The 24,914-nt window shown below is 44.9% G+C and overlaps 1 protein-coding gene across 1 annotated transcript in view; it reads left to right on the top strand.

Annotated features, from left to right (window-relative positions):
- BAALC (BAALC binder of MAP3K1 and KLF4) overlaps positions 1–23,286 on the top strand; it is a 44,697-nt gene extending 21,411 nt beyond the window's left edge. The window contains exons 2-3 of the mRNA XM_059723827.1: positions 6,580–6,749; positions 14,324–23,286. Coding sequence (XP_059579810.1) covers positions 6,580–6,749; positions 14,324–14,434 — 281 coding nt within the window. The 3' untranslated portion in view covers positions 14,435–23,286. The remainder of the gene's footprint in view (positions 1–6,579; positions 6,750–14,323) is intronic.
- Positions 23,287–24,914: the final 1,628 nt, after the last annotated feature.

Below are 24,914 nucleotides of genomic sequence, written 5' to 3'. Positions count from 1 at the left end.
CTCGCCTGTTCAGAATTCCCTTGTTAAGATTAGCTTACGAGAATCCTGTGGGAGGGCATATGAGCTGCAGTAAAACTGAAGCTCAGTTAGTGAAGTGGTGTTTTTGGCCTAAAATACATGGCTAGATTGAGTATGTTTGCCAGGTCTGCCCTGCTTGCCAAAGGGTGAGTTTGAGGAAACCACCACAGGCTCTGTTGCAGCCTATGTCCATAGTTGACATTCCTTTCTCTCAAATCCTGTTGGATGTGGTGGGTCCTCCCCCAAAGAGTTTAACTGGATATCAATTCCTGTTAGTGATAATAGATTATGCCACCCATTTCCTGGAGGTGGTTCCCATGCATACGGTCATGGGCCCTCAGGTGGCAGAAGAGCTCCTTTAAGTGGAGTAGGAATGCGGGTAGGAATTCCCAAGGAGATAATTACTGATCAGGGTTCAAACTTTGTCTAGCATTTTACAGAGTTTGTGTAAGGTAATCAAAATTCAACATCTACGCATGACTGTATATCATCCACAAATCAATGGACTGGTAGAGTGATTTAATGGTACTCTTAAAAATATGTTATGCTGTTGCATATGAGAGGAACCCTGTAAGTGGGAGTTGTTGATATCACCTCTGTTGTTTTCAGTTAGGGAAGCTCCCCAGTCCTCCCTAGGTTTTGCCTTGTTCGAAATGGTGTATGGCCATAACCCATGGGGATTACCAAATCTGGTATGGGAAGGCTGGGAAGAGGTAACACCAGAAGGCCCTGACACCATGGAATATGTGAGGGATCTAAGGTGCTGCCTACAAGTAGTGGGCAAAGTAATAATGCTCACGAGAGCATTTGTGATGGGCCCAGGAATCTCAGAAAGCTAAACATGACAAGGGGACCCAATCAAGGGCAGAAGGTATTGGTTTTGCTCCCTGACATTACAAGTAAGTTCCTTACTTGCTGGCAGAGTCCATTTGAAATAATCAGAAGGGTTGGACCTATGGATTATGAAGTTTTTAGACCCAGTTATAAAAAAGAAAAGCAAATATATCATATTAATCTGCTTAAGGTATGGAGGGAACAGGAGGGTCTATTAATTGATCCTGCCCCTGAGGAAGGCTATTTGGGATGAGACTTGGGTACCACTGAGGGTCGAAGTTCATCCAGGATAGAGGTTCCATTGGGGCCTTTGTTGGATAGCCAGCAACAGGGCCAGTTAAAACATTTGGTGAGGGAATTCCAAGATGTTTTTAATGAAACACCTGGTTGTGCCAGGGGTTATAGTTCATTGTATCATAACACCTGCGGGCCAGGTAGTGCAGGAGAAGTGGAGGAGGATCCCATACCATAGATACCATCTGATACAAACTGAAATTGCTAAAATGCTTGAACAAGGTATAATACAAGTCCCAGAGCCCATGGTGTAGTCCTATCGGGCGCGGCTGGTGAACTCAGACTGGTAGGGCGGGTGGAACGTCCCATGGGAGTGGGGGGAGGGGGTTTGCAGCTGGCCAGGAGTGGGGCGATAGAGGGGGAGTGCAAACTCCTCTGCTCCTGGCCGACTGTAAACCCTGCAGTTTGCTGCTGCCAGCCCAGACAGAAACATTGCCTGGCTGAGCTGCATGGGACATCTAGCAGGTAGGAGCAGGAGGCTCTTGGTCCTGGGCATGACCTAAAACTGCACTCTGTCAGGGATGGGTGGCCTGGTGGGGCTTATAGTGGCATGGTAGCCCCAGGCCAGTTACCACCCAGGTGAAAGGTGGGTCAGGGCACCTTAACCCCTAGCCCCCACAATTTGGTGTGTATGAGGGCCAGGCATGGCTAGGGCCACCTGAGCCTTAGGGGGTGGAAGACCCCAGGAGAGGAGTGGAGCCAGGCATGGCTGTGGCCACCTGAGGCTGTAGGGGAGAAAGAACCGGTAGGCCCCTGGTTGGGGATAGTTGTATGGCCCTGGAGAGAGAGGGCAGTTGTGAAGGCCTTGAGAGAGCAGGGATGTAGGTCGCCCCACAGAGAGTAGGGTTGAATGGGAGTAGGCCTGAAGGGCTTTGCGTGAGGGGGGCTGAGTAGGGCTGAACAGGGAGTAGGCCTGAAGGGCAGCACAAGGGCCAGCCCTGTGAGTAGTCAATCATGAAGATGAGAACACCCCAGGATGGGGCATGGTGTAGAGGCCTAGAGGGGATGTAGTAGGAACCCCATGGGTGGGGAAGAGGCTGAGGCATGTTTGTGGATGCCCGAGGCTGTAGTTGGGCCAGAGGCTGAGTTGGGGAGGGTTCGGCCAGAGAGTTAGGGGTGAGTTCTGACCCCGGTAAGTCCTGCACCACAAGGAGGCTGTGTGTGGGTCAAAAGAAAGACCTAAAGGTTAAGCACAATGACCTGCTGTTCCAGAGAGGGAGTGAGAGTCCCTGTGAGGCCCTGGAGCACCAGTCGTGGTGTAGGTTATGATTACATCATGTGGATGCCATCTGCAAGGCATGGGCTCCGGTGTAGGGAAGATTTCAGAGCTGCAGATAGCACCCCCTGGCATCAGGGCAGGGCATAGGCAGCCTCCCACCTAATTAAGACACAACAAGGTGTGGCAGGTGAGAGGCAGGCAGTTAGGCCAGAAACAGGTGGGCGGGCCAACTCCTAATCAGCCCTGGGAAAGCCCATTTGTTATACCTTTGGCTTGGTCTCCCATGATGTCCACTGTTAAGCTGGGGAACTGGGGCCTCGACACTCTCATGGTCCGATGGCTGGGGAACTGGATCCAGGGTTGGAACCAATGAGCTGATGGAAGCAAATCAATGTGGTGCAAGGTGACCAGTGGAATCCCTCAGGACTCAGTTCTTGGGCCAGTACTCTTCAACATCTTCATTAATGATCTGGATTCGGGCATCAGATGCAGACTGGTAAAGTTTGCAAATGGCACTAAACTATGGGGGAAGACAGCCTCTGTAGAAAACAGGCTGGGGATACAGGCTGACCTGGACATGCTCGCAAGGTGGGCAGACCAAAACCTGTTGGCATTTAATGTAGAGAAGTGCAAGGTGCTCCACCTTGGGAGGAACAACCAGCATCATACTTATAGGCTTGGCAGTGCTACTCTCGCTAGCATCAGAACCAAATAGACTTGGGGGTCTTGATTGACCACAAAATGAACATGAGCCACCAATGCGATGCCATGGGTGGAAAAGCTAACCAAACTCTGGCATGCATCCATTGATGCATCTCTAGCAAACCAGGGACGTCAGCCTTCTGCTTTACTCGGCCTTGGTGAGGCCGCAACTGGAGTAGTGCATCCAGTTTTGGGCCCCCCAGTTCAGGAGGGATGTGGATAAGCTCGAAAGCGTCCAGAGAAGATCCACCTGTATGATCCTAGGCCAAGAGAGCAAACTTTACAAGGAGGGGCTGAGGGACTTGGGACTCTTCAGCCTGGAGAAGAGAAGGCTCAGGGGGGACTTGGTGGCAGCCTATAAGTACATAAGGGGAGTACATTAGAACCTGGGAGAGCAGTTGTTCACCAGAGCTCCCCAAGAAATAACAAGGTCCAACAGCCACAAACTCCTAGGCCAATTTTAGATTGGACATAAGGAAAAACTTCTTCACAGTCTGAGTGTCCAGGGTCTGGAACAGACTCCCCTTGGAGGTGGTGCAAGCACCTACTCTGGACTCATTCAAAAGGCGTTTGGATGTTTATCTTGCTGGGATCATTTGATTCCCCACAGACTTCCTGCCTACGGTAGGGGAAGCTGGACTCAATGATCTTCTGAGGTCCCTTCCAGCCCCTAATGTCTATGAAATCTATGAAACTAACATTGTAGTTGATTTTTTTTTCTGTCGCCCTATAAGTCCCAGTTGCAGAGGGCTCAGGCTCTTGAGCTTGTTGATATCGGACCTACCTTCGGCACCAGGTACAACTTCTTTTATATTATTTTACATTAACATCTCTGTTACTTACTGAGAAAACAGACTTCAAGAGTGGCTTAAACATTGTGTTACTTATAGATTCATAGATGTTAGGGTCGGAAGGGACCTCAATAGATCATCGAGTCCGACCCCCTGCATAGGCAGGAAAGAGTGCTGGGTCTAGATGACCCCAGCTAGATGCATATCCAACCTCCTCTTGAAGACCCCCAGGGTAGAGGAGAGCACCACCTCCCTTGGGAGCCCATTCCAGACCTTGGCCACTCGAACTGTGAAGAAGTTCTTCCTAATGTCCAGTCTAAATCTGCTCTCTGCTAGCTTGTGGCCATTATTTCTTGTAATCCCCAGGGGTGCCTTGGTGAATAAAACCTCACCAATTCCCTTCTGTGCCCCCATGATGAACTTATAGGCAACTAGGAACTTATAACTTGTCTTCCAACGTTATGATTCTTCATGTAGTATTATTGTCATTGATCGTACATTAGAGTGCAGGACATGGCTGAGGGCAATTTAACTTTCTAAAGTAATTTGAGGTTATATACAGAAGATTCCATCCCATGCACCAGTTAAGACTATGACACAGAGGGATGGGGACTTCGTGTACATTTCTCTTCTAAGTGTGGGGTGCAGTATGAAAGAATGGATGAAGGTGTCAGTAGAAGAATGTGAAAAGAGCAAATGGGTCCACAGTTTGGCTGTAGTGTACTGTAAAAGGAGCCTGGACATGGGCAGTGCTCCTCTTGGAGACATTTGAGAATTCACATAACACATTTTCAGAGGGCGTTAGATCAATGAGATACTCCTCTGAGTGGAATTGTTTGCTGTTTAATCTGTTGTACTCTTCTGAAATGGAACTGTTCCATCTGTGACTACACATTTCTCTTTAGCTTGACACGCAAAGAATCATAAAGAATCATCAGCCTTCCTGAGAACCAGCTGACTGTGTAATGGTGGTCTTTCTAAGCATGGCGACACCATTTCTCTGCCTCACAGCTTGGTCTGGGGACTGGCAGAGAGGTGTGGGATGGGAATTGCAAGCTGTATGGATTTCCTGTAGGTATAAGAAAGGATGTTTCTTGCTGCCTGAAGTAAGGCATCACTGCTGTTGAATTTTATACTCTAGCACCAGCTCTTGCTCTCACAGAAAAAGGCAGCCTTCCACCTCCAAGTGCTTATTGCAATTTATGTAAAAAAAAAAAAAAAATTAAAACATTGGGGGGAAAAATGGAAGTAGGTTTTTTTCATTAACATTAACAAACCAAGATGATTTGGGGAGACTCATGAGCAACCTCTGCTATAGTGGCACTGGCTCCCAGAAACCCTAGCACCATCTGCTGAAAGTTCAGAAAAATGCAATGACACTTTTATTAATGGTTTTCCATCTTATACCATCTTCACTGTTTTCAGCATCACAATGGTTGGTGGACCTTTACTGGAGCTGGCATAGCTGTTTTGATGTGCTCCCCTGAGGCTTTTCAGCCTTTTCTTCTTTCAGTCACTTCCTTTGGCAGTTTCCTGCTAAAAATTCTTTCCATTGATTAGACAGTTTTTCTTCTTGTATGTATTTCCTGTAGATTTTCAGAGAAAATAAAGAGCTACTTCTCTTAACATAGTAATATACATGAATTCATGCTGGATTCATGGCAGGGTTTTGGTGATGCGATGCACAGTTCAAATAGCAATAAAAGTCACATGTTATACAGTTCCCCTTCACTTATATTTTTCTTTTATGTCTGTGATCATACCCTTACATCCCCATCTAATGATTATAGTATTTTTGCTGCTATACTATAAGATTATATATTTTCGCTATTCGTATATATGCTTCTTTACATGTAGGGTTTAAGTTTTTGAACAATGAAAGCCACAGTATCCATAGTAGCACATCAAAACTTGTTTGTTGTCATTCTTATAATTTTTGCCAGATCCACAGTTTACACCAAATTGAAGACCTAGTATTGCAGCTAAAATTTAGTTAGGTTTAGTGACAGCTTATTTTTCTTAATAGGTGAAGATGAGGAAATTGTTTAGGCTCACCAGCATTCTACAACTACAGATGGAAAAATATGAGTAATTTGATTATTGATGGGCAAAAAAATATATCCCTTTGTTTTCTGATGTTATCACACAAGTTATTGTAAAAATAAAGCAAAAACCTAAATAAAACTCATACTTGTGTCTGAATATTTCATATTTAGAATTTTTATAAGTAACCCCTAAAATTCCACAACTAGGAGGGAATAAAATGGGGAATTTCTTTTTGTCTGCCTCTGTGAATGTGATCATGGTCTCTGTCAGGTTCACTGCCTCCGTGCACTCAGTAATGCTTGTGATCTTGTGTGCCGCTCTGTGAGGGCAAACCTTTGTGCCCAGGATTTCAACAGGGCTCTGCAGGAAACAAGGTCTTAGATACAGCTGCTCCAAGGACCCAGACCTATTTCCCATTTTGTTCGGGTGGATCTTTCACAGAGCAATAAGGGCAAGAGGTATGTTTGACAAACAAAGGAAAATCACAAAAACAGGAAAGGAGGATCAGAGACATTTTTAGTACCTGGAATCACATTTAAAGCCATGGGTTATATAAGCTAGATATAAAGTAGACACTTTGCTTTGCATGACAAGTTACAAAATAGCTATAAAATGGGAATAAACAATAAACTGCTTTTGTAAGCTTCAATATAGAATTTCATGTGTTTTTATTAGGTATTCTGGAGGAAGGAAAATCAACTCAGACCTGTGTAACCATGTCCTCGAGTGCATGTGGAATGCTAAACACCGAGAAGAAAGCTAGCTGTGGTACTCAGTGTTCAAAATCTACACTTCATGCTACTGGAACTATGACACAGAAACAACATGGCTTCAGAACAGCAGAGGTAGGAGTTTAAATATGTTCTGTAGTGTCAAGGTTAGGTTCAGTGGGACTACAATAATTTTTGTGACAGTACTCCTTTTTACAGTCAAACCCTGGGTAGTGTTTTGTGATCAAATAAAATACATGCACTGCAGCCACAGTGTGATCAAGCCTAGTACCTTTGACGATGTGTCATTCACTGGCCAGAAAATTGATATTTTTTTCCAGCAGTCAGAATAACTCACACATTTGTCATACTAAAAAACCTACATTTGTTGGTTTTGAACTGTAATAGTGAATATATCAAACAATGTTGTGTGTTCTGCTCAGTTGTTTAGATTAATAATCAAAAAAAGAAATGTAGTTTTCCTTAATTACTGCTTTGCTTGATTGAATGGGCCATGACTTTGTTAGGCCCTGATCCAAAGCTCAAGAAGTTCAATGGTAATCTTTCCAATGTTTTTAGTCGGCTTGAATCAGGTACTTTTGCTTTATCCCACACGTACCTCATACATTTATAGTGGAAACATCTAATTAATGTTTCCCTATGGAAAAATTGTATCTCTGGGATGATGCAGATTCTGAAGCTTCTTAACCCTTGAAGTCTCTTTTGTGCTTCAGTAATCTTGTCCAACCTTCTGCACAGATGCAGGATTTGCCATTCCTAGAGTATCCCAGACATATGCTTGCTCTTCCTTTGACGGGTGATTGGCCAATGTGCTGAGAGAGAAAAAGAACCAAAGACTCCTGCCAAGTTGCACGTTGGGATCATCAAGCAGGTTTGCTCAAACATTTGCCTTTGGGATGAAACCATGTATAACAGATTTCATCCCAAAAAGAATTCTGAGACCCTAATGAACAACTGGAAAAGGGGGCTTAAAATGAATGCTGCTGTCACGGCAGGGTCCTACAGGAGGGCTGTGATCTCCTTACAGCCCCCTCACCGTGCCAAGTCAGCCCAAGGGCACCCTCAAATTCTCGCCCGCTACGTCTTTGATGGTTAGATAAAGTTGGGAGGCTGCCTTATAACTCCCTGGGCACGGTTAGCTGGGACCTCTGTCCTCGTGTGTTCCCGGACCCCTTGGGGGTCTCCCGGTATGATGGGTGCTCCCTAGGCACCCTAGGGTTATGGGCTACGCATGGCTCCTACCAACCCCTAATACCACGCCCCAAGCCTCACTAGAGAGACATACCAGCGTCTATCCCATCATATACATATGCTGCTCATCTCTCGGGCCTTCTCTACGTACTCTTGCCCTCTCTTGGGCTCTCTGAGCCCACTCGGGGCCTCTCTGTAATGTTGCCCCTTTCTGGGGCCTTCTCTGTAGTGTCGCCCCCTGTCTGGGGCTTTTACATTAGTGCCCCCTCCTGGGGCTCCCCCTGCAATGTTGCCCAAACTCGGGCTTCTAAAATACAGCCCCCAGTCTGGGGCTCTCTGCACCCACTCTGGGGACTTCTCGGTGACGCTGCCCGATTCTCGGGCCCACCACGCTGCTACCCCTTTCTCCCAGGGCTACCGCGCCACTACCCCCTTTCACCGGAGTAACCGCAGCACTCTACCCTGCTCTGGGGTTTATCGCAGCACTAGCCCTTCTTCAGAGGCTCACCGCACCTGTCCTGGACTTCCTAATAACACTGCCTCCTCTCTGGGGCTTGATGTGCCCGTCCTGGGCTTCCTAATAACACTGCCCCCTCTCTGGGACTCGTTGTGCCCGCGCTGGGGCTTCTCAAAGCTGCCCCTCTCCAGGTCTGGGGTCTACGCCCCGCAAGCTGCGCCATCACTGGTGCTACACCTTCACTGGCACCGGGGTTCCCATACCACTGGGGTTCCCCCCTGAGAATACTGCACCCTCACTGGGGCTAGGGCCCCACTCCCTGTAGGTCCCTACGAGGCCTCCTCCAACCCCTATAGCCTCACCCAAACCACCGGTGTAATATCAAAGCCGAACATAAACTCAAGTCTCCTGGCTATAACTCAAACATAAAGCCTCCTGGCAGAACCATAGTGCTCAAACCTCTCCAAGCTGCCATCCATCACCCAGCTAGAGCAGTTCCTGTGATTCTCACCTCCTAGCTCCAGGAACTCCTGCCCCTCTGACTGCTGGCAGGGAACTGCCAGCTTGGCCTTAGCCCTGGGCTTTATAAGGGCCAGGTCCTGCCTCCTACAGGCAGCTGGCTCTCCTTAGTTGCCCCGGCAACCTGCAGCTGGGCTCGTTATGTCCTGCCAGGGCTCGCTCTCTCTCTCCCTGGCAGTTTCCACTCCCTAGGAGCAGGGCACTGAGGTGCCCTGTGACAGCTACATTAATGTTTTATTTTAAGTCTCCTACTTTATTCTTCATCCTTCATCGATCCTGGAACATGGAAATATTCCCTTGTGACTATACTGTTGTCTTTCCGCTTCAGTACTGCACTAGCAGCAGTAGAGATGCATATTCCACATCTAAAGCCACAGGAGGTTTGCTGAAAATGAAAAGTGTAAATGCTTGTCATAATCATTAGCCCAGAAAGAAAAAATAATCAGTCAAATTGGATATAAGATAACAGAATCAATGTAATTATTAAATCCAATTTGAGATAAACTTGACAGCATTTTAGAATTATGTTCTGTAAATGGTATTTGTTCTTTTATTATTGGGGATGATTTTTCTCTCTCTCTCTTTAACAACAATAAAGTACTTGTATTTAGTGTTACAGAGTCATAAAAAAGTAAGATCGAAAGGGACATAAGATGCTCATCTAGTTCAGAGGTCAGCAACCTTTTAAGGCTGTGGGTTGGATTGACCTAGGTCAGGTCAGAGATGGGTGGGCAGGAGCTAGGAATCCACTGCCAGCCCTGTTTTTCCTAGTGGTAGCATGGGAAAGTGACAGCTGCTTTAAATCAGTGGGATGAATCTAGTCTATGGGTCATAGGATCTAGTCCAGCAGCCTGCTCTAGGCAGAATTATCCTATCTAAACCATGTTACAGAAATGTTGGTCTCATCCATAGGTGTCAAATTCACCTGACTCTGCAGGCTGGATGAGTGGCACAGAGCTGGTCCACAGGCCAGATCAGACCCATAGACCAGGCCTACATGCCCGATGCAGTGTGTATCCTGGAGCAGATGTCACGTGAAATGCAGTCTGCTCTGGCCACTCCAGGGCTGTGCTATACACAGCGGTTGTCCTAGGATGGAGCTGATGCATACTGATGCAGGCACCACATGCAGTGTGGTCTCAAAGGGGCTGGAGCAGCTGCTGCTTGCAGTGTGCAGGGCCCTCAAGCACACCCCACATGCTGCCTGTGAGGCAACTCCTAGACCCGTAGACAGCACCACGGGCTAAATGATAAAGCTCTGCAGGCTGGATCTGGCTTGCGAGCTGTGTCTTTGACATCCCTGGTTTAATCTGATTTTAAAAACTTTGGAAACAACCACCATGCCCAACTACCAGACGTAATGCCCCAAACACCAAAAGCACCTTTCAACTTGCCACAGGTAAAGCAGGGGGGGATAAGTGTATTGTCAATGTCCTGCCACTGCAGGGATGTAAAGTAGTTTATTAAAACAGACTTAAGAGATTCAAAGAGGACCATACCTCCTGTTGTCGATGAAGTTGAAAGAGACATGACAGACCAATTCCTGCAACCTTTTAATCATGTGAACATTGACTGCAATGGGACAATTCACATGAGCATTATTTTGTTATTTGGTTCTTCTCATGCATTCTCTAGTCTTTTTCTAGCAAATATATATGCAGTCAGATCTTTTTATTGTTGCTCTCAAGTGCAGAAAAGTCAGCTGATACTAAAGGGGTGCCTGTACGGCATTCCTGTTCCTGCCAAAGTATACCGTTCTGAACACACCCACCTACCTGCTCCTGCTCACACACACCAAACCAAATGTGATAAGTGTCTGCTGTGGTTGCTCCTTGAGAGCTTCAATACACTTGAGAGCAGTTTCCCCCACTGCATTTCTGGGGCAGACATGGTGGCTAGGCTGTGCTTGGGAATGAGGCCCCTGGCAGTGTGAGAACACTATAAGTAAAGGACTCAGAGTTGGATCCTGCTCATTTTATATACAAGAGAATTCCCACTGGCTTCCACTTGCCTTTTACACCTAATCATAGCAGGAGGAGGTATGGCTAAATGCCGAGAGGGCTTCCCTGGGACTCAGAAGAGGTGTATTCTGAGTTTGCCACTAGCTGAGTGATCTCAGGTAAATTGCTTCCCCTCTCTGTGATTCAGATTCCCCATCTGTTAAACAGTAAATACATGCCTCTGTAGTAAAGAAGTTAGATATACTGCTGAACAGTGCTGTCTGAAAGCTTCCTGGCTAACATTACATTGTTTTGATTCAATAAATATGTGAAAGGTAGAGACACACCAGATGGATGTGGTCATATTAGGGAATTAAGCAGTACAATGGCAGATGCAATTCAACCTGCAGAAATGCAAAATAATGCACAATGGCATATGTGGAGTTCAGCTCATAACTATGCAAGTCTCAGTGATGCATACAACTCTGACCTTCATGGGAACTGTACTAGTGTAAAGTGAAGCAGATTTGTGCTGATATTCCAAATGACTAACTCACTTGAGTTAGAGAGAAAAGATTTGAGAGAAAAGATTTTGGATTGATATGAATAGCTCCTTTAAAAAGTCCATGAAAAACTAAATAACCCAAAAGTGGGAAGGAATGTGAGAATCTTGCAGGAAAAATAACGTGAAGTAATATTTGACTGTCACTGATAGAGGCATTTGGACTACAGGCAGTCCTCAGACTTATGATGCAATTGGTTCCTGAAAACTGCACCTTAAGTCAAAACGTTGGAACTTGGAACCAATTTTCCCATAGAAGCAATGTTCTAAATGGGGGATTGGTTCCTTTACAACGCTTGATACAGCTGCGTCCAGCTGGTAAGTCTGTTGTGGGGGAGGGAAGGGGTGTGGGAGAGCAGATCAATGCCCCACAGCGAAAGAGGGACTGGAGCTGGGACAGTGGCTGGGGCAAGTGCTGCCCAGCTGGGGTGCAGGACGAAGGTGCAGCTTGTCCAGGGGGCGGGGCAGGGGGGAGCAGCTCCCACCACCGCGCACTACTGGTTCGGGAGCTGCTCGTCCAGTGGCTCCCGCTGCTGCTCCCGCCGCTTATCTAGGAGGGCACGGAGGGAGGGCCGTGTGCCCCAGGATCTGTGCGGGGGACGGGGCCAGGGCTGTACTGCGCTGAGCTCCAGGCAGGCAGCCCGGGCTATGGGGCTACGGCAAATTTTCACTATTGCCCCTGCTCTGCCACCTGCCCCGCCCCGATCTGGGGGCACACGCCCCCCTCTCGCCCAGCCCGGGCATGGTGGGGGAGGGCACGGGACAAAGGCGCAGTTCATCCGGGGGTACTTGGAAGCGGGGCGGCGCCCGCCGCCGGCGCTTGTCTGGAGGCAGCGCAGAGGCTCCATCCCATGCCCACCCCACCCCGGCTGAGCGAGCGGCGGCAGGGCATAGCCCCCACTCCCAGCGCCTCCATGGTCGCTCCGTGCAGTGCAGCCCCAGCCCTGCCTGCCCTGCGCAGATCTGGAGGCACGCCCCCCCAGTGCCCCCCCAGATCAGCAGCGGCAGTAGCCACCGGATGAGCAGCTCCCGGATCAGTAGCGTGCAGCGGGGGAAGCCGCAACCCACACTCCCCCCAGCCCCAAACGAGCTGCCCCTTTGTCCCGCCCCCCGTCCCGGCTGGGCAACGCTTGTCCCAGCCACAATCCCTCCTTCGCTGAGGGGGCATTGATCTGCCCCCCTCCCCCGCACCCCTTCTCTCCCCCCTCCCCTTCCAGACTTACCAGCTGGACTCAGCTGTATTGAGAAGCTAACGTTGAAACCCATGTCGGAACCTTGAAACATGGTGTCAATTTATCAAGGGCTAAGTGCCGTTCATCATAAATCGAAATGTCATAAATCGAGCACTGCCTGCACACACACATTAGCTGAATTAGACATAAGCGTCTCTACAGTTCAACTGGGAGTGAATTTATGCTCCCATACCTATATAGCGGGTTATTCCTGACTCCCAACACCACCAGCAATGCATTAGTTAATGCAGCAAGGAAGTATATAAATGCACCATAACTCCAGGCTCACTAATTATTGCACAAATGCATAATATATCTCCCAACAGAACTGAACCATCTTTAATGCCCTCTGGACATTTTCAATCTCTCCTTGAGGAGAGGAAACCAAGTCTAGACAGTAGCTAAACAGAGACACACTGCTGTTGATAACAGCTGCATAATATGGTCTCTCTATTTCACTTATTTGCTGTTTTTTTGTGTTGCTGTGAGTTTATGAGGATTATGACATGGTGTGGTCAGCTAGCATATTTAGAGAATGATTATGAAATCAAGCCCAGGTATATTATGTGTACCCACTCCTCCTCACTGAATTCCAGTCTACCTTAGACTTACCTTGTGTGCATGCACTCATACTGGTATAAGCGTGCAAAGAACCTTCATATTCCAACACATTGGACCATTGTTGTCTAAATGCTGGAATGCATAGGTGTGCATGCAGTGCATAGGCAGGTACAGACTTTTGAATTTAATGTGAAAATGTGAACACACACATATTCAGACAGGAACTATGTAAACTATATGAACAGACATGCACATTTAGACAGGAAGATGATTAATGCACATAAATCCCTTTTTAAATCTGAATCCACATCCCCAGTAGGCACTGCATCTACAGGTAGAACTGAAGGAAAGTATAGAGCCTCTTGTTAATAGATGTAAGATAGCTAGGCCACATCCAAACAAGCATGGATGTTTGGTTCCCCAGGGACAACTAACCGCGGCACACCTTGCACTGCTGCTACTTGTCCTGGGGAATGCCCATGCCATGTGCACTCTGGTACATGGCAAGTTACCCTTGGGGTGGTAAGGGAGGCTGCGGCCAGCACTGGGCTGACTCCAGCAGCCTTACCTGGGATCCTGGGGGCCTCCCTGGGTTACGGCAGCAGTGATTCTGCCACACAGAGCCTGGTTAGCAGCCTGGCTGGCAGATGTGTCTGTGGCACCACATACCGCACAGCCACACTTGTCTGGACACGACCTTAATGTTGAAGGAGAGGTTACCTCATTAAGAGAATAGTAAATGATCTACAACTTGCTATCCATCCATCCATACATCTGTGGAACTCTCATATGTTACGTATCAGATCTTGCTTTTTTTTCTTGCATGAGTTAGCCCATGGAAGTTAAGGTAAGCATGAGGTTGTCCCTCCATAGGGACTATGTATATTGTACTTTTACCTAATTTTTACTTCAGGTAGCAAATAGCTTGGGCTATATCACTGCATCTGATTTTAAATAGAACTCTCTCTGAGTTTTATGGGTAGTTCCCTGGAGAACTGATGTCAGCCAGTTCATTTCTACAGGGAACTCCCTGTAAACCTTGATGTTTAGCAGAAATTGAGAAATTCCGAAGGAAACTACTACACATCACTCATACGGCAGTACTAGGATATAGTAGATTGTCTTGGTTTTAAATCCTTAAATTGGACGGACATCAAGGTAATAGTTTTAAATGTCTCAATTTGCTGTCAGTGTGGAACTCACTGTACTTTTTTCCATTTTTACAGGCTAAATGGGACACAAAGAAAATGCCCACAAAAGAAGTTGCCATTAATGTTACAAAAAGCATCAGACAAATTAACAGCGACAGAAGGACGACAAAAAATTGTGTCAATTAACAGAGCAAAACAAAAGTGAGGATGGACCTGACAATACTTTGTTGCACTTTAAGTGTGATTGATCATTTATAAGATTTGAAGATCTCAAGATGTTCTGTGCTGAATGCAATGGGCAGCTGCTGCTGAGTGCCTTGAGAAGTGTCTTACCTAGTAGTAAACAGCTGCAGACATTGTAGGATGTTTGGATGCGTAATTTTAAGTGGCAGAGACAGTTTGCATACAGCAAAAATTGTGCCATTTTTTCCTTTCCTAGTCCTGTGTTCTCTGCATGTAGGTTTCCTGTCCTGCATTGCTTTAGGGAGGGATTAGACAAGTAGAGCTGCAGTTCACTCACTTTAAAACATAAAAGAGTAATTAATCAGTGTTATTAATAAGTAGCCTGAAATGTTACCTTTGGTTCTGCAAAGTTCATTTAAGGATCAGGCTTTCATAAATAGTCAATCCTGGATACTCAGAAGTAGAGAGATAGAGCCAGATAACATTATACTGGCTTTTAAACAATATATATGATCCTTGAGTCACATTGTCTTCTGGTTAAATTACTTTCTTTTGCTCCACTGTCTACATCAGAAGAGTTTAGGTGTTGAAAGCAATAAACTTATGCTGTTAGCAGTCTAATGAACTTGAAGTCCCTGGTTTTAGCTCACAGTTTTCTGGTTATATTCTAGATTGGATCTTTTCCACTTCAGTAACTCCAAGCCCAGAGCTATGTTACTAGATTCTGTAAAACACCTATTACTTTATAAATAATCATACTTCCCAAAATAATTTCTTAATGATGACAACTGCAAGAAAATTATCTATATTTGATAATTAAACATAGCTGATCTGATAGTGTGTTCTGGCTTTTTCAGTATGTGGGAAATGGATAGAGCATACATTTTGACTGCATTGTTATGGATCCCACATGACTGCATTATACATTTATCACAAGTGTATTAACAAAAAGGCAGTGTATATGGTCCCATACAGTAATTAACACAAGACCCTGTTAAGAATGAAGTAATAAATTAGCTATAAACTTACTGTAGATTGAACTTGGACTTCTATAGAAATAACACGAGTAAAATCATCCACTACACATATGAGCATCCTTAATTATAATTTACAATACCTGTTCAACAACTTTTGATATTTATAACTGATAACAGATGACAGGAGATCCTCTCGGTAATGCCTTCAGCTTGATAATGGTTAAGGCAAGAAAAATCAATTAAAGTATGAATTGCAGGAAGTACTTCTCCTTTATGCCTTGGCAAACATCTGTAAATAAAATCCTGGAAATGCAACCAAATTTATTCCAAAGAAGAATCATTTTAAGAAGTTGACATTATGTTTACAAGCATCTACTACTTTACTTGAAATATAAGTCTATGCCATGTAAAATGTTTATAGATAAGTAATTATTTTCCATTATTCATACACAAAAACAATGTGAAGTCCAGAACAAATTATTATGCATACAATAGCACATGCCTTTTAATAGGTGAAGTAGATCTGCCAATTTTAGCCCTTCTCTTAAAGTTAATTTTTATCTGGTGGGTAGTCCTGTGTTGTGCTATTTTATACAAGAACAAAATGGCATTGGAAATAAGGTTGTGTAGGTGAAAACAACTGCTATCTGCATTTATCCCACCAGCTTATGATTACTTTTCAACTTGCCAAACTGCTGAAGAACAGCAAGAGACCTGGCCCCATCTCTGAAAGTAAGGAATGCCTGTAGCACAGGGGTGGGCAATTATTTGGGCCCAAGGGGCACTTAAGAAGTTTTGATGAGCTCTTGCAGGCCAGGTCAGCTACAACCCCCACCATCCAACTGCGCTGTGTAAGCACCTCCCTCTTCCCCCCAGCAACAGCTCACCAAAACTCTCTAAGTGGCTCTGCTCCATGCTCAGCTGGGCAGCTGGAATGGGGCTGCAGGCGAGCAGGGAGTGGCAACCTGGAGAAGGATAGGTGACCAGGGCTGGGTTCATGAGGCTGTGCCAGCACAAGGCCAGAGCCCAGGGCAGAGCCATGATCCTGCTCCATGTAGACTGGCTGGAACCGATGCAGGCAGGGCATACTTGGCTGCGTGAACAGAATGGGCCACATGTAGATGGAGAGGTTCATCTGGGAGTGGGATGGACACAGCTGGGGTTGGGATCTTGGGGCAGTGACAGTGTGGGGCCGGGACCTGGGGCAGCTCTGCAATCCCCACACATGCCCCTGCCTATAGATCCAGCACCCATTGCAGGGAAGTGCAAGGAATGGATTGTGGCTCTGGCCCAGGCACTAGCCCCATGCTGTCACTGCCCTGTGATCCCAGCCCCACCTCCCCTTCTTGTTCCGAGGTGCCACTCCCTGCCCACCCACAATCCCATCCCATCCACCTGGCCACACACCCTGCCTGCGTGGTAGGTGCTGGGCAAATGGTCCAGGGTGCCTGGGCAGTGGGACTTGGTCTGACAGCAGCAGCAGCCAGAAGTAGCTGCCACCGCTGCTGCTGAGGCTGCCAGAAGTGGAATCCAGCCTCCACACCACCCTAGCGCTGCTGCACGTCTTTGGGCAGTGGGACTGGCCCCATCTGCTGCAGCCTGGGCTGCCCTCTGCATCTGTGCCAGGCAGGACTGGTGGACCCGCCAGGGGCTGGACAAAATCCCTTGGTGGGCCAGATCCAGACTATGGGCCATATTTTGTGCACCCCTACTGTAGCAGCTCAGTTATTTTTCTTTAGAAATGGATGGTCATTGTTGTCTGTGGCAACAGACAAACCTGACTGAATACACAAGCTCATAAAGTGTATGAGCTATTGTACAAATGAAAGCAATGTCAAACTAATCACAGAACCCTGCCCAGAGGTTACTGGCAGAGACAGGATTGTATAAACCAGTACAAAACAGAAAAGCTACAGAAGGCAATCAGCGTGATGCATATATATCAGCTAGTACATGTCAGGGAATGAATGCATCTAAAGGGATTTTTAAAGGAGGAGAAAGCAGGTTCCTAATGTTAGTGGAGAAGCTATTTCATAGATAGGCCTTGTGAAGGAAACAGTTGAGGTTAACAAACAGATAGAGTGAACCAACAATGTTCAGGCAGGGAGATAGTTTGCAAACTATGAATTTCAGTAGAACAGCTGTTTTTTTTTAAACTGCTTGTATAGTGTGTGTATTATTATTCAATAATACTAACTTATGTTCATTGAAAATCTACATTAAATAACTGGAGATACTTGAATGTGATAAAACTGCTGAGGTTCAAATATGGTACCTACTAATGATTAAATCCCAGAAAAAAAACAGAAAATTGAGACATGGGAAAGAAAGGCTGCAATCTTGGTGTTATGTGATATTTCCATCACGATTGTTATTTGTTTTTCTAGTCTCCTGTACAAGTGTTGGGATAGTTTTATATGCAAACCATTCCATAAGTATTTTTGTTTAGAGCTAGAGCCAAACCAAAACTTTTAGTCCAAATGTGCATCATCTTTATTGTGATAAAACCTATATTCAAATTGTCTTGAGCTTGTCTCTCTAAGTTACAACTGACAAAGGGCTATGGAAAAAAACCCTATTCCTTTAGAAGGGCAGGCTACTGCCTGCATCATATATTGTAATGATTACTTAGAAAGATGTCTATTGTCATAGCTCAAAGAATTCTCAAAAGTCTTCATTCCTGTCAGTCCACGCTTGTCATTCTGAAGGTGTATTATAGATCACAGCCCATAACTACCCATTTATTTCCTGATATTTGGAGATGCAAAGAACGGTGTGAGATTTTTTTGATGTCTTTGGTTTATTTTATGTCTAACTAATCTAACTCAGTTTATGTTGATGGCTGGACAATGGAGAAGGGAAAAGAGAGCAGTCAGACTTCTACTAGACATGCTGTTCCTACTAGGGGTGTTTACAGTTTTGGCTGGAGAGATTTGTCTCTGCTGTGAACTGCTGTTTTGATCCACCCACCAATATTCTAATGAACAAAAACAGGTCTAGGGGATTTTCCCTTTGCCTGTTTCACTGCTTCTCCTTACTGAGGTAGGAATCCTTGCTTAGTCAGAGCTGTGACAGTAACAGTGGCCAAACTCAACTTTATTCTGTCACATGAAAATGTTAGTAGACAAACCACTGTTCTTCACTACTTAGAACAGTGGTTCTCAGTCTCTTAGACTCAAAGCACACCTTGGAAAATGCTGGATCTGAGTTTTCAGTCATTTTTTTACTATGGAAATATACTAATTTTTTTTCTGTTGCAGAGAACTCAGAGAGACTACAATAGGTCTGAATGTTTGTGACATTAGGGATTCCTATTTGAAATCTTTCTAGGTTTATCTTGTGATTCATGTTTGTACTCCTAACAGTTCTAACATTGTGTAGAGTCCTGTGGCACCTTAGAAAGGGTCTTAAGGCACCCCAGAGTACTATGGCACCCTGGTTGTGAATCACTGGTTTAGAAACTTCTTTGGGTTAGAATCAACATTTAGCCACCCTGTAATCAGGATAATTTCAGTGGTTAAAGTGCAGATGTGTTCGAAAAGGTATGAAGTTGACATCATGAAAGGCATGAAAACGCCTTTGTGGATTTCCAGATTTATTGTGTCTATAACTAAAGGTACACTTTTCTAATTGGTAGTCCAGCAATTCAACTTAGGGACTAAAAGCCATGCTATTCTTAGCTCACATGCTGCCATCCATTCTAAAATATGGCAACCATATCTTGGTTAGCTATATTGTTTTTAAACTAGGAGCCAGAATGAAGTCCAGCTCACTTTCACAGAGCTGTGTTGGTTCTGCAATAATATGAGTTTAAATCATAGAAAGATTTTTTTAATGGTTGTGCCACTGAATTGACATAAAAATCAGATCTGTTGAGTGGAGAAAGTGGAGATACCTCCCTTAGAGGTAGGAGCATTTCCACTCTAAACTTAAATTTCAAAGAATACATACATACACACTAAAGTGCAAGTCTTTGTGTTCATGTTTAGATATCTGTGTAGTAGTGGAGTCACCAAAGTTGCCTGTATTGGGCGATTTCAATATTTCTGTTTCTGATTAATTGTTGGGGTTTGTTCAATATCTCATGAACTGGCTCAAATCCTGAACCTTAGCCTTTAGGGATTCAAGAACTTGGTCAAAATGTTCTGGCTTGGATCTGTGTCTAACTACAATCAACTTGTCAAATCTTTTAATGTATTATGGTATGTTACAGTTCATATGAATTAAATGCTCTCTGTAACAAAAATTACAGTATGCCTTGAACTTCCTAGGACTACTGCATTAGTTTTACCAAACCTCATGTTTACTGAACCTCATGCACATATTTAGTTCTTTAATGGATCATTCATGCTCCTTATAACTTCACTAGGAATAAGACTGGACTCTTGAGGAGTATTACTGTAAGTATTAGCATACTCATATGATAACATGAGGCCTAGGCAATACTGAGTAATATCTTTCTCTGTGGGTAGCCCAGTTGAAGACAAGGTTGTAATTTGTGGAATAATGTACTAGTCAGTGTAAGTAAGAGTCTAGCCCGTATTGATTAATACAGGGTACATCCTAATAGTAACATTTAACTTTTTATGCTGTTTTAATGCTATTTCTGGAAGGGCAGAGACAACGTCTCCTGTGTCAATTTTGTAAAAGTATCTAAAATAAGAAGGTTTGTGCTTAAATATATTACCTTAAATATATCTTAATAAATTTTTATGGCCAGCTTAACTGTTTACCCAGTTACAACATTGTCCTTCAGAAAATATTTAAAGTGAATGAACATAACAGACAGGTGCTTTGTGTTTCTTGCTGATTGTTATTCAATATTAACTGATAGTAGCTATGCAATTGCTATACCTAGGAACTGTGTAAAAACTTGCACTCATGAAAATTTCAATGAATTCTCACAGTGCTGACTGTTGCAACCAATTCTCTTGCTAGTGACTGTCTTCCTGCCACCCTGTCAACAAACGTTTGATTAAGACAAAAAGAAAAAATGCACAGGTGGAAATGTCCAAAAGATTAAGATCAGTGAACAAGTAACTGTTCAGAAGGCTCAGAGACATGATTGAGGCAGTAATCAGTTATTGAAAAAGATAGATAATGCATTTCTAATTTTAAAAAATTAAAATACCCCACCATGCACTAGTTATTATTAGTAGTAAATATTTAGATAATGTGTAAACTGCAGTAAAAGACCTTTAAGATTGATTGCCCCATCTGATGCAGCGTTACTGAGTTTCCTGTTGTAACTGCATTTTGTTTTCAGCTTTCTGGGTATATCTTCTCCATGAAGATGTTCTTCATCACTGATTTATTCAGACCAGGATATCATTCCTTGCTCCATTAATTGATTTTTGATATTTGGTTCTTTTTTCCCTCAAGAGAAGGGTATTAAATGCTTTTGGCCCTGCAGGCCGGATCCAGACTGTGGACAACCTGCAAGTGTCAGCAATGATATTAGTCCCCACAGTTACCAGAGCCACTGTATTGGCATAGCTCTATAACCCAGGAGGTTAACAAAAGCTCCACCCTCTTTTCCCTTTGCCTCTGATTTTAGTTGCCAACAGTGACTACAACTCCCAAATTTAGCAGCAAGTTAGGTGGGGTGAGCAGCAGGAGCATTAACCCCCCTTGGTTCTGAAGGTGTGCTCATATAGTGGTTCTGGCAGCTGAACTGACAAGCCCCATGAGCCAAATTTGGCCCATGAAAGTGGATCATCCAGTCCATGAGAGAGCCTATAGGCTGGATGACCCACCCCTGTGGGCCTGATCTGGCTTATAAGATGTATGTTTGGCACCCCTGCCTTAGGATGGTGGTTTGCAAGCTGTGGCCCATGGACCACAGGAAGTCTTCAGGGCAAGTGACCCCTGGAGCCCACTGGTCTCTGTCTGCCTTTGTAGCATTCTCAATTAAAAGTGTGCTAATAAGGGAGAATGGTCATCCATAAAAACTGTTGAAGGTTGACAGTGGCCCACTGGCCAAAAAATGTAGGAACTGTGGCCTTAGGACATTACCATAGCTCACAATATACTGTCTATATGTGAAAAGTCTGTATGAAATTGATGTCAAGATCATTCGTTCATGCTAACACAAGTTCCTTAACTTGGACCACTGTAGAGGCGGTTTGAATTCATGGGTGGAAATCTGTGTTCTTGATGATATATGCTTCGTGCACCTTACTGATCTCAGTGCTGTTTCCAATTGAGTCATTTATGGGAGTGTAAGTCATGGCAGGTTTGGCTTTTTTGGCCTATGCAAGGTTAAACTCTGTTTTCAGGTACTTCTATGTACTCCAGAGTAAATCTATGGGTCTGCCCCTAAATCCACTGAAGCTAATGACAAATGATCTACTGACTCTAGGTGGTGGCCTCTGAATTTATATCCATGCAACTGAGAGCATCACTTGACCCTTAACTGTGTCTTGCATTTAATGAATAATATGCAGTGTGACAGCCAGTTTATAGGAGGAAGTGTGGCTTGTCTTGTTATGCGTTATATAGCAGATCAACTTTTTCTATAGTTGTCAAGTGCTTGAGCCTCAGAATGGTTTTGTGCGTAGGTGTGGCCTCTGTATTTTCAGTGGCTAAAACTGAGCTGTTTGTTTAAAGAGAAAAAAATATTGCTAGTCACACAACTATGGCTCAGGTCTTGGGGGCCAATGTTTTCCTTACCTACCCCTACAATCTGGCTTCTTATGGAGTTCCTGTTTCTGTAGCCATTGATAGTCAGGTGACATGGTAAACCGGTTCAGTCATCCTGACATCATTACCCAGAGGCGACCTTCCCATGAGAAAACTTTCCCATTCATTGTTTGTCAAAGCAGATGTTAAAATGTGAAGTAGCTCCAATATAGAAAACAAAATAATCATACTAGAGGGAATTTATCTCTGAAAGAAAAAAAGCTTCCCCCGCTCTGCCAATAATGCCTCTGGCTGCTTCTGTGATACGAAGCTAGAAGTGTAATACTTTCCACACTGTTCTTTAATTGGAAGCACAATAAATCATGCCACTTATTTTGTTTCTCAAGTCATTGGTTCTACAGGAAAATCTGGTCGTGCCTGGAAAACATCCCTTGTGCAGAAAGCACTTTACCAACCCTGGCCTGAGCTTTGTTAACCAAGGTTTCCCAAAGGAATTTGTTCTAGTTGTCCAATCACTTGGAGGACTCCATGACACATTGATGGAATTTTCTTCTGGGATATCATTTGAAACTGAGCATAGAAACGGCATCTGGATAATGCAGAGAGGGACTCTCCAATTACCAGTAGAAAACAATAGGAAAGTTCAGTCTCACTGTAGGCCAGCGGAGGTCTGTCTGCTTGATTTGGTTCCTGTGCTTTTCCAATATACTTAGCAATTTCATCACTGTTGCTGCTTGGAGGACATACACACTTCTACAGCACAGCTAAGATGATTGTTCACTGAAAGTTGGGGAGGAGAATATGATTGTTGTGTAAGCAATATGCAAGTCCTAGGTTCAACTTGCATTTTTGTTCATTACTTAACTAAGGCCTCACAGAAAACAAGATGCGTTGATCTTCCTAGAATATTTGTTCATGTGTACATGTGCATGTGTACATTGTAATGTCTTTAATGTGTTCTGCAGTACATGCATGTTTTTGTGAACCTTTCAGTTGTTTTTAATTCTAATATGTTTAATATTTGAACTGAAATATATTTAACATGCCTTATGAAAAGAGCAAGCTGTATAACATGTATACATTGTTTGAAGAAGCAGGCTTTGTTTTATTGGGATATAATGAAAAATCTGTTTAAATGGATACAGAAAGGAGCATTTTGTACTTGGATTTTATTTGCAAATGACTGAGGTTTGACTTTGAATTTAAAACAAAAATAAAAAAAATCTTTTAGACTGATGTATCTGTTTTATATAAAAGGGAAGTGTACAGTATGAGAAGGTTCTGGTAGATGCCTCCTACAAAACTAGGAGTAATGATAGAAGATATACAAATAACTACTCTCTCCTCCCTCTTATAAAATTGAATAGTCTATTTCAGGTGTTCTCAAATGTGGTCCATGGGTTACTTGCACTGAAAACAGCTAAATAAATATTCTCCAAAAGATTATTTTCACACAACCAGGTCAGTAGTTGCCACAGGGGTGCTATGAAACGGAAAACAGAGAGAGAAAGTGGCTCATGTGATTACAGGTGGGAATATGGTGGTGAGTCCCTGTGATGGGACCAGGGAAGGCAATATGCCCTTCAGACCATTTAGGGAGGGGTACAAGAAGAGAGGGGACAAACACTGATGATGATCTGGGCCAGGGGTGGACAATTATTTCAGATCAAGGGCCACTTAACAAGTTCTGGTGAGCTGTTGAGGGTGGCACACACAAAATATTTCAGAAGATACCATTTTAAGAAATTATAGATAAAAATCAAATCGTATACTAAAAATCAAACATCTACTATAACAGATTTTAATTTTATTTAAAAAATAATTTTTGTCCCAGTTTTTTCTTGAGTAGAGTATATAGAGGTGATTGCATGATAGCTCAAAATATAGTCTTACTCTCGTATATTATGTGGGAAGGGTGTGGAGTGTGTTTGTGCATGTGCACGTGTAAGGGGAGCTACCTGCATGCTAAGTCCTGGGACCCAGCCAGGGGTGGGGGGAAGGGGGCACATGCAGCAGAGATTTTCTGAGTGGTGCAGGTTCAGGTGTGTTGTGCCCCCCCCCAATCCGGCCCGTGGTACTCTGCATAGGGCCAAGCCCCACCCGCTCCCACTTGGGGCAGCCCATGCATTGCTCCCACCCACACCTGCCAAGCCCCAGCCCCAGCCCCAGCCAGCACACACAGCTTCCTGGCAGGGCTGCTATTAGTGCGACTGTAGCCACCTGAGTACTGCTCAGCTCCCCCAGTCTCCAGAGGCTCCTCCTCCTCTTGCCCCTGCTGCACCACTCTGGGCGAGGGGGAAGCTGTAGCCAGGCAGCTCTCGCCCCAGTGTATAAGGCTCCCGCCCAGCTCCCAGCCACCTTCCACCCACTCCATCTGCCTGGCGCAGTGGGCAGCCACCTGCAGGTGGCTGAGTGGGTGGAAGGTGGCTGGGAGCTGGACCTGGAAATCCACTGGGGCAGGAGCTGCCCAGCTGTAGCTTCCTCCCTGTCCGGAGCGGCGCAGCAGGGGCAGGAAGAGGAGAAGCCATTGGATGGAAGCAGGGGGAGCGGAACAGTACCCAGGGGCTGCAGCTATACCCAAAGGAGTCTTGCTGGGAAGCTATGTATGCTGGCCAGGGCCACCAATGTGCATAGGTGGGAGCACAGTGCAGGCTGCCCTGGGCAGGAGCATGTAGGGCTAGTGTATGGACCTCGGCCCATGCAGAGCTCCACAGGGGCAGCTACAGGCCAAATGTAATCAACTGGCAGGCCAGATTTGGCCTGTGGGCTGTATTTTGCCCACCCAATCTATGCAGAGCTACACTTACGTCTTGCCACGAGTATTTCCCATGCTTCTGGGATCTGCTGGTTCCCCCTTCCTCTCT

The sequence above is a fragment of the Alligator mississippiensis genome, chromosome 3 (genome assembly GCF_030867095.1).
Source record: "Alligator mississippiensis isolate rAllMis1 chromosome 3, rAllMis1, whole genome shotgun sequence".
Taxonomy (NCBI): Eukaryota; Metazoa; Chordata; order Crocodylia; family Alligatoridae; genus Alligator; species Alligator mississippiensis.
This window is presented reverse-complemented; position numbering and strand designations above follow the sequence as displayed.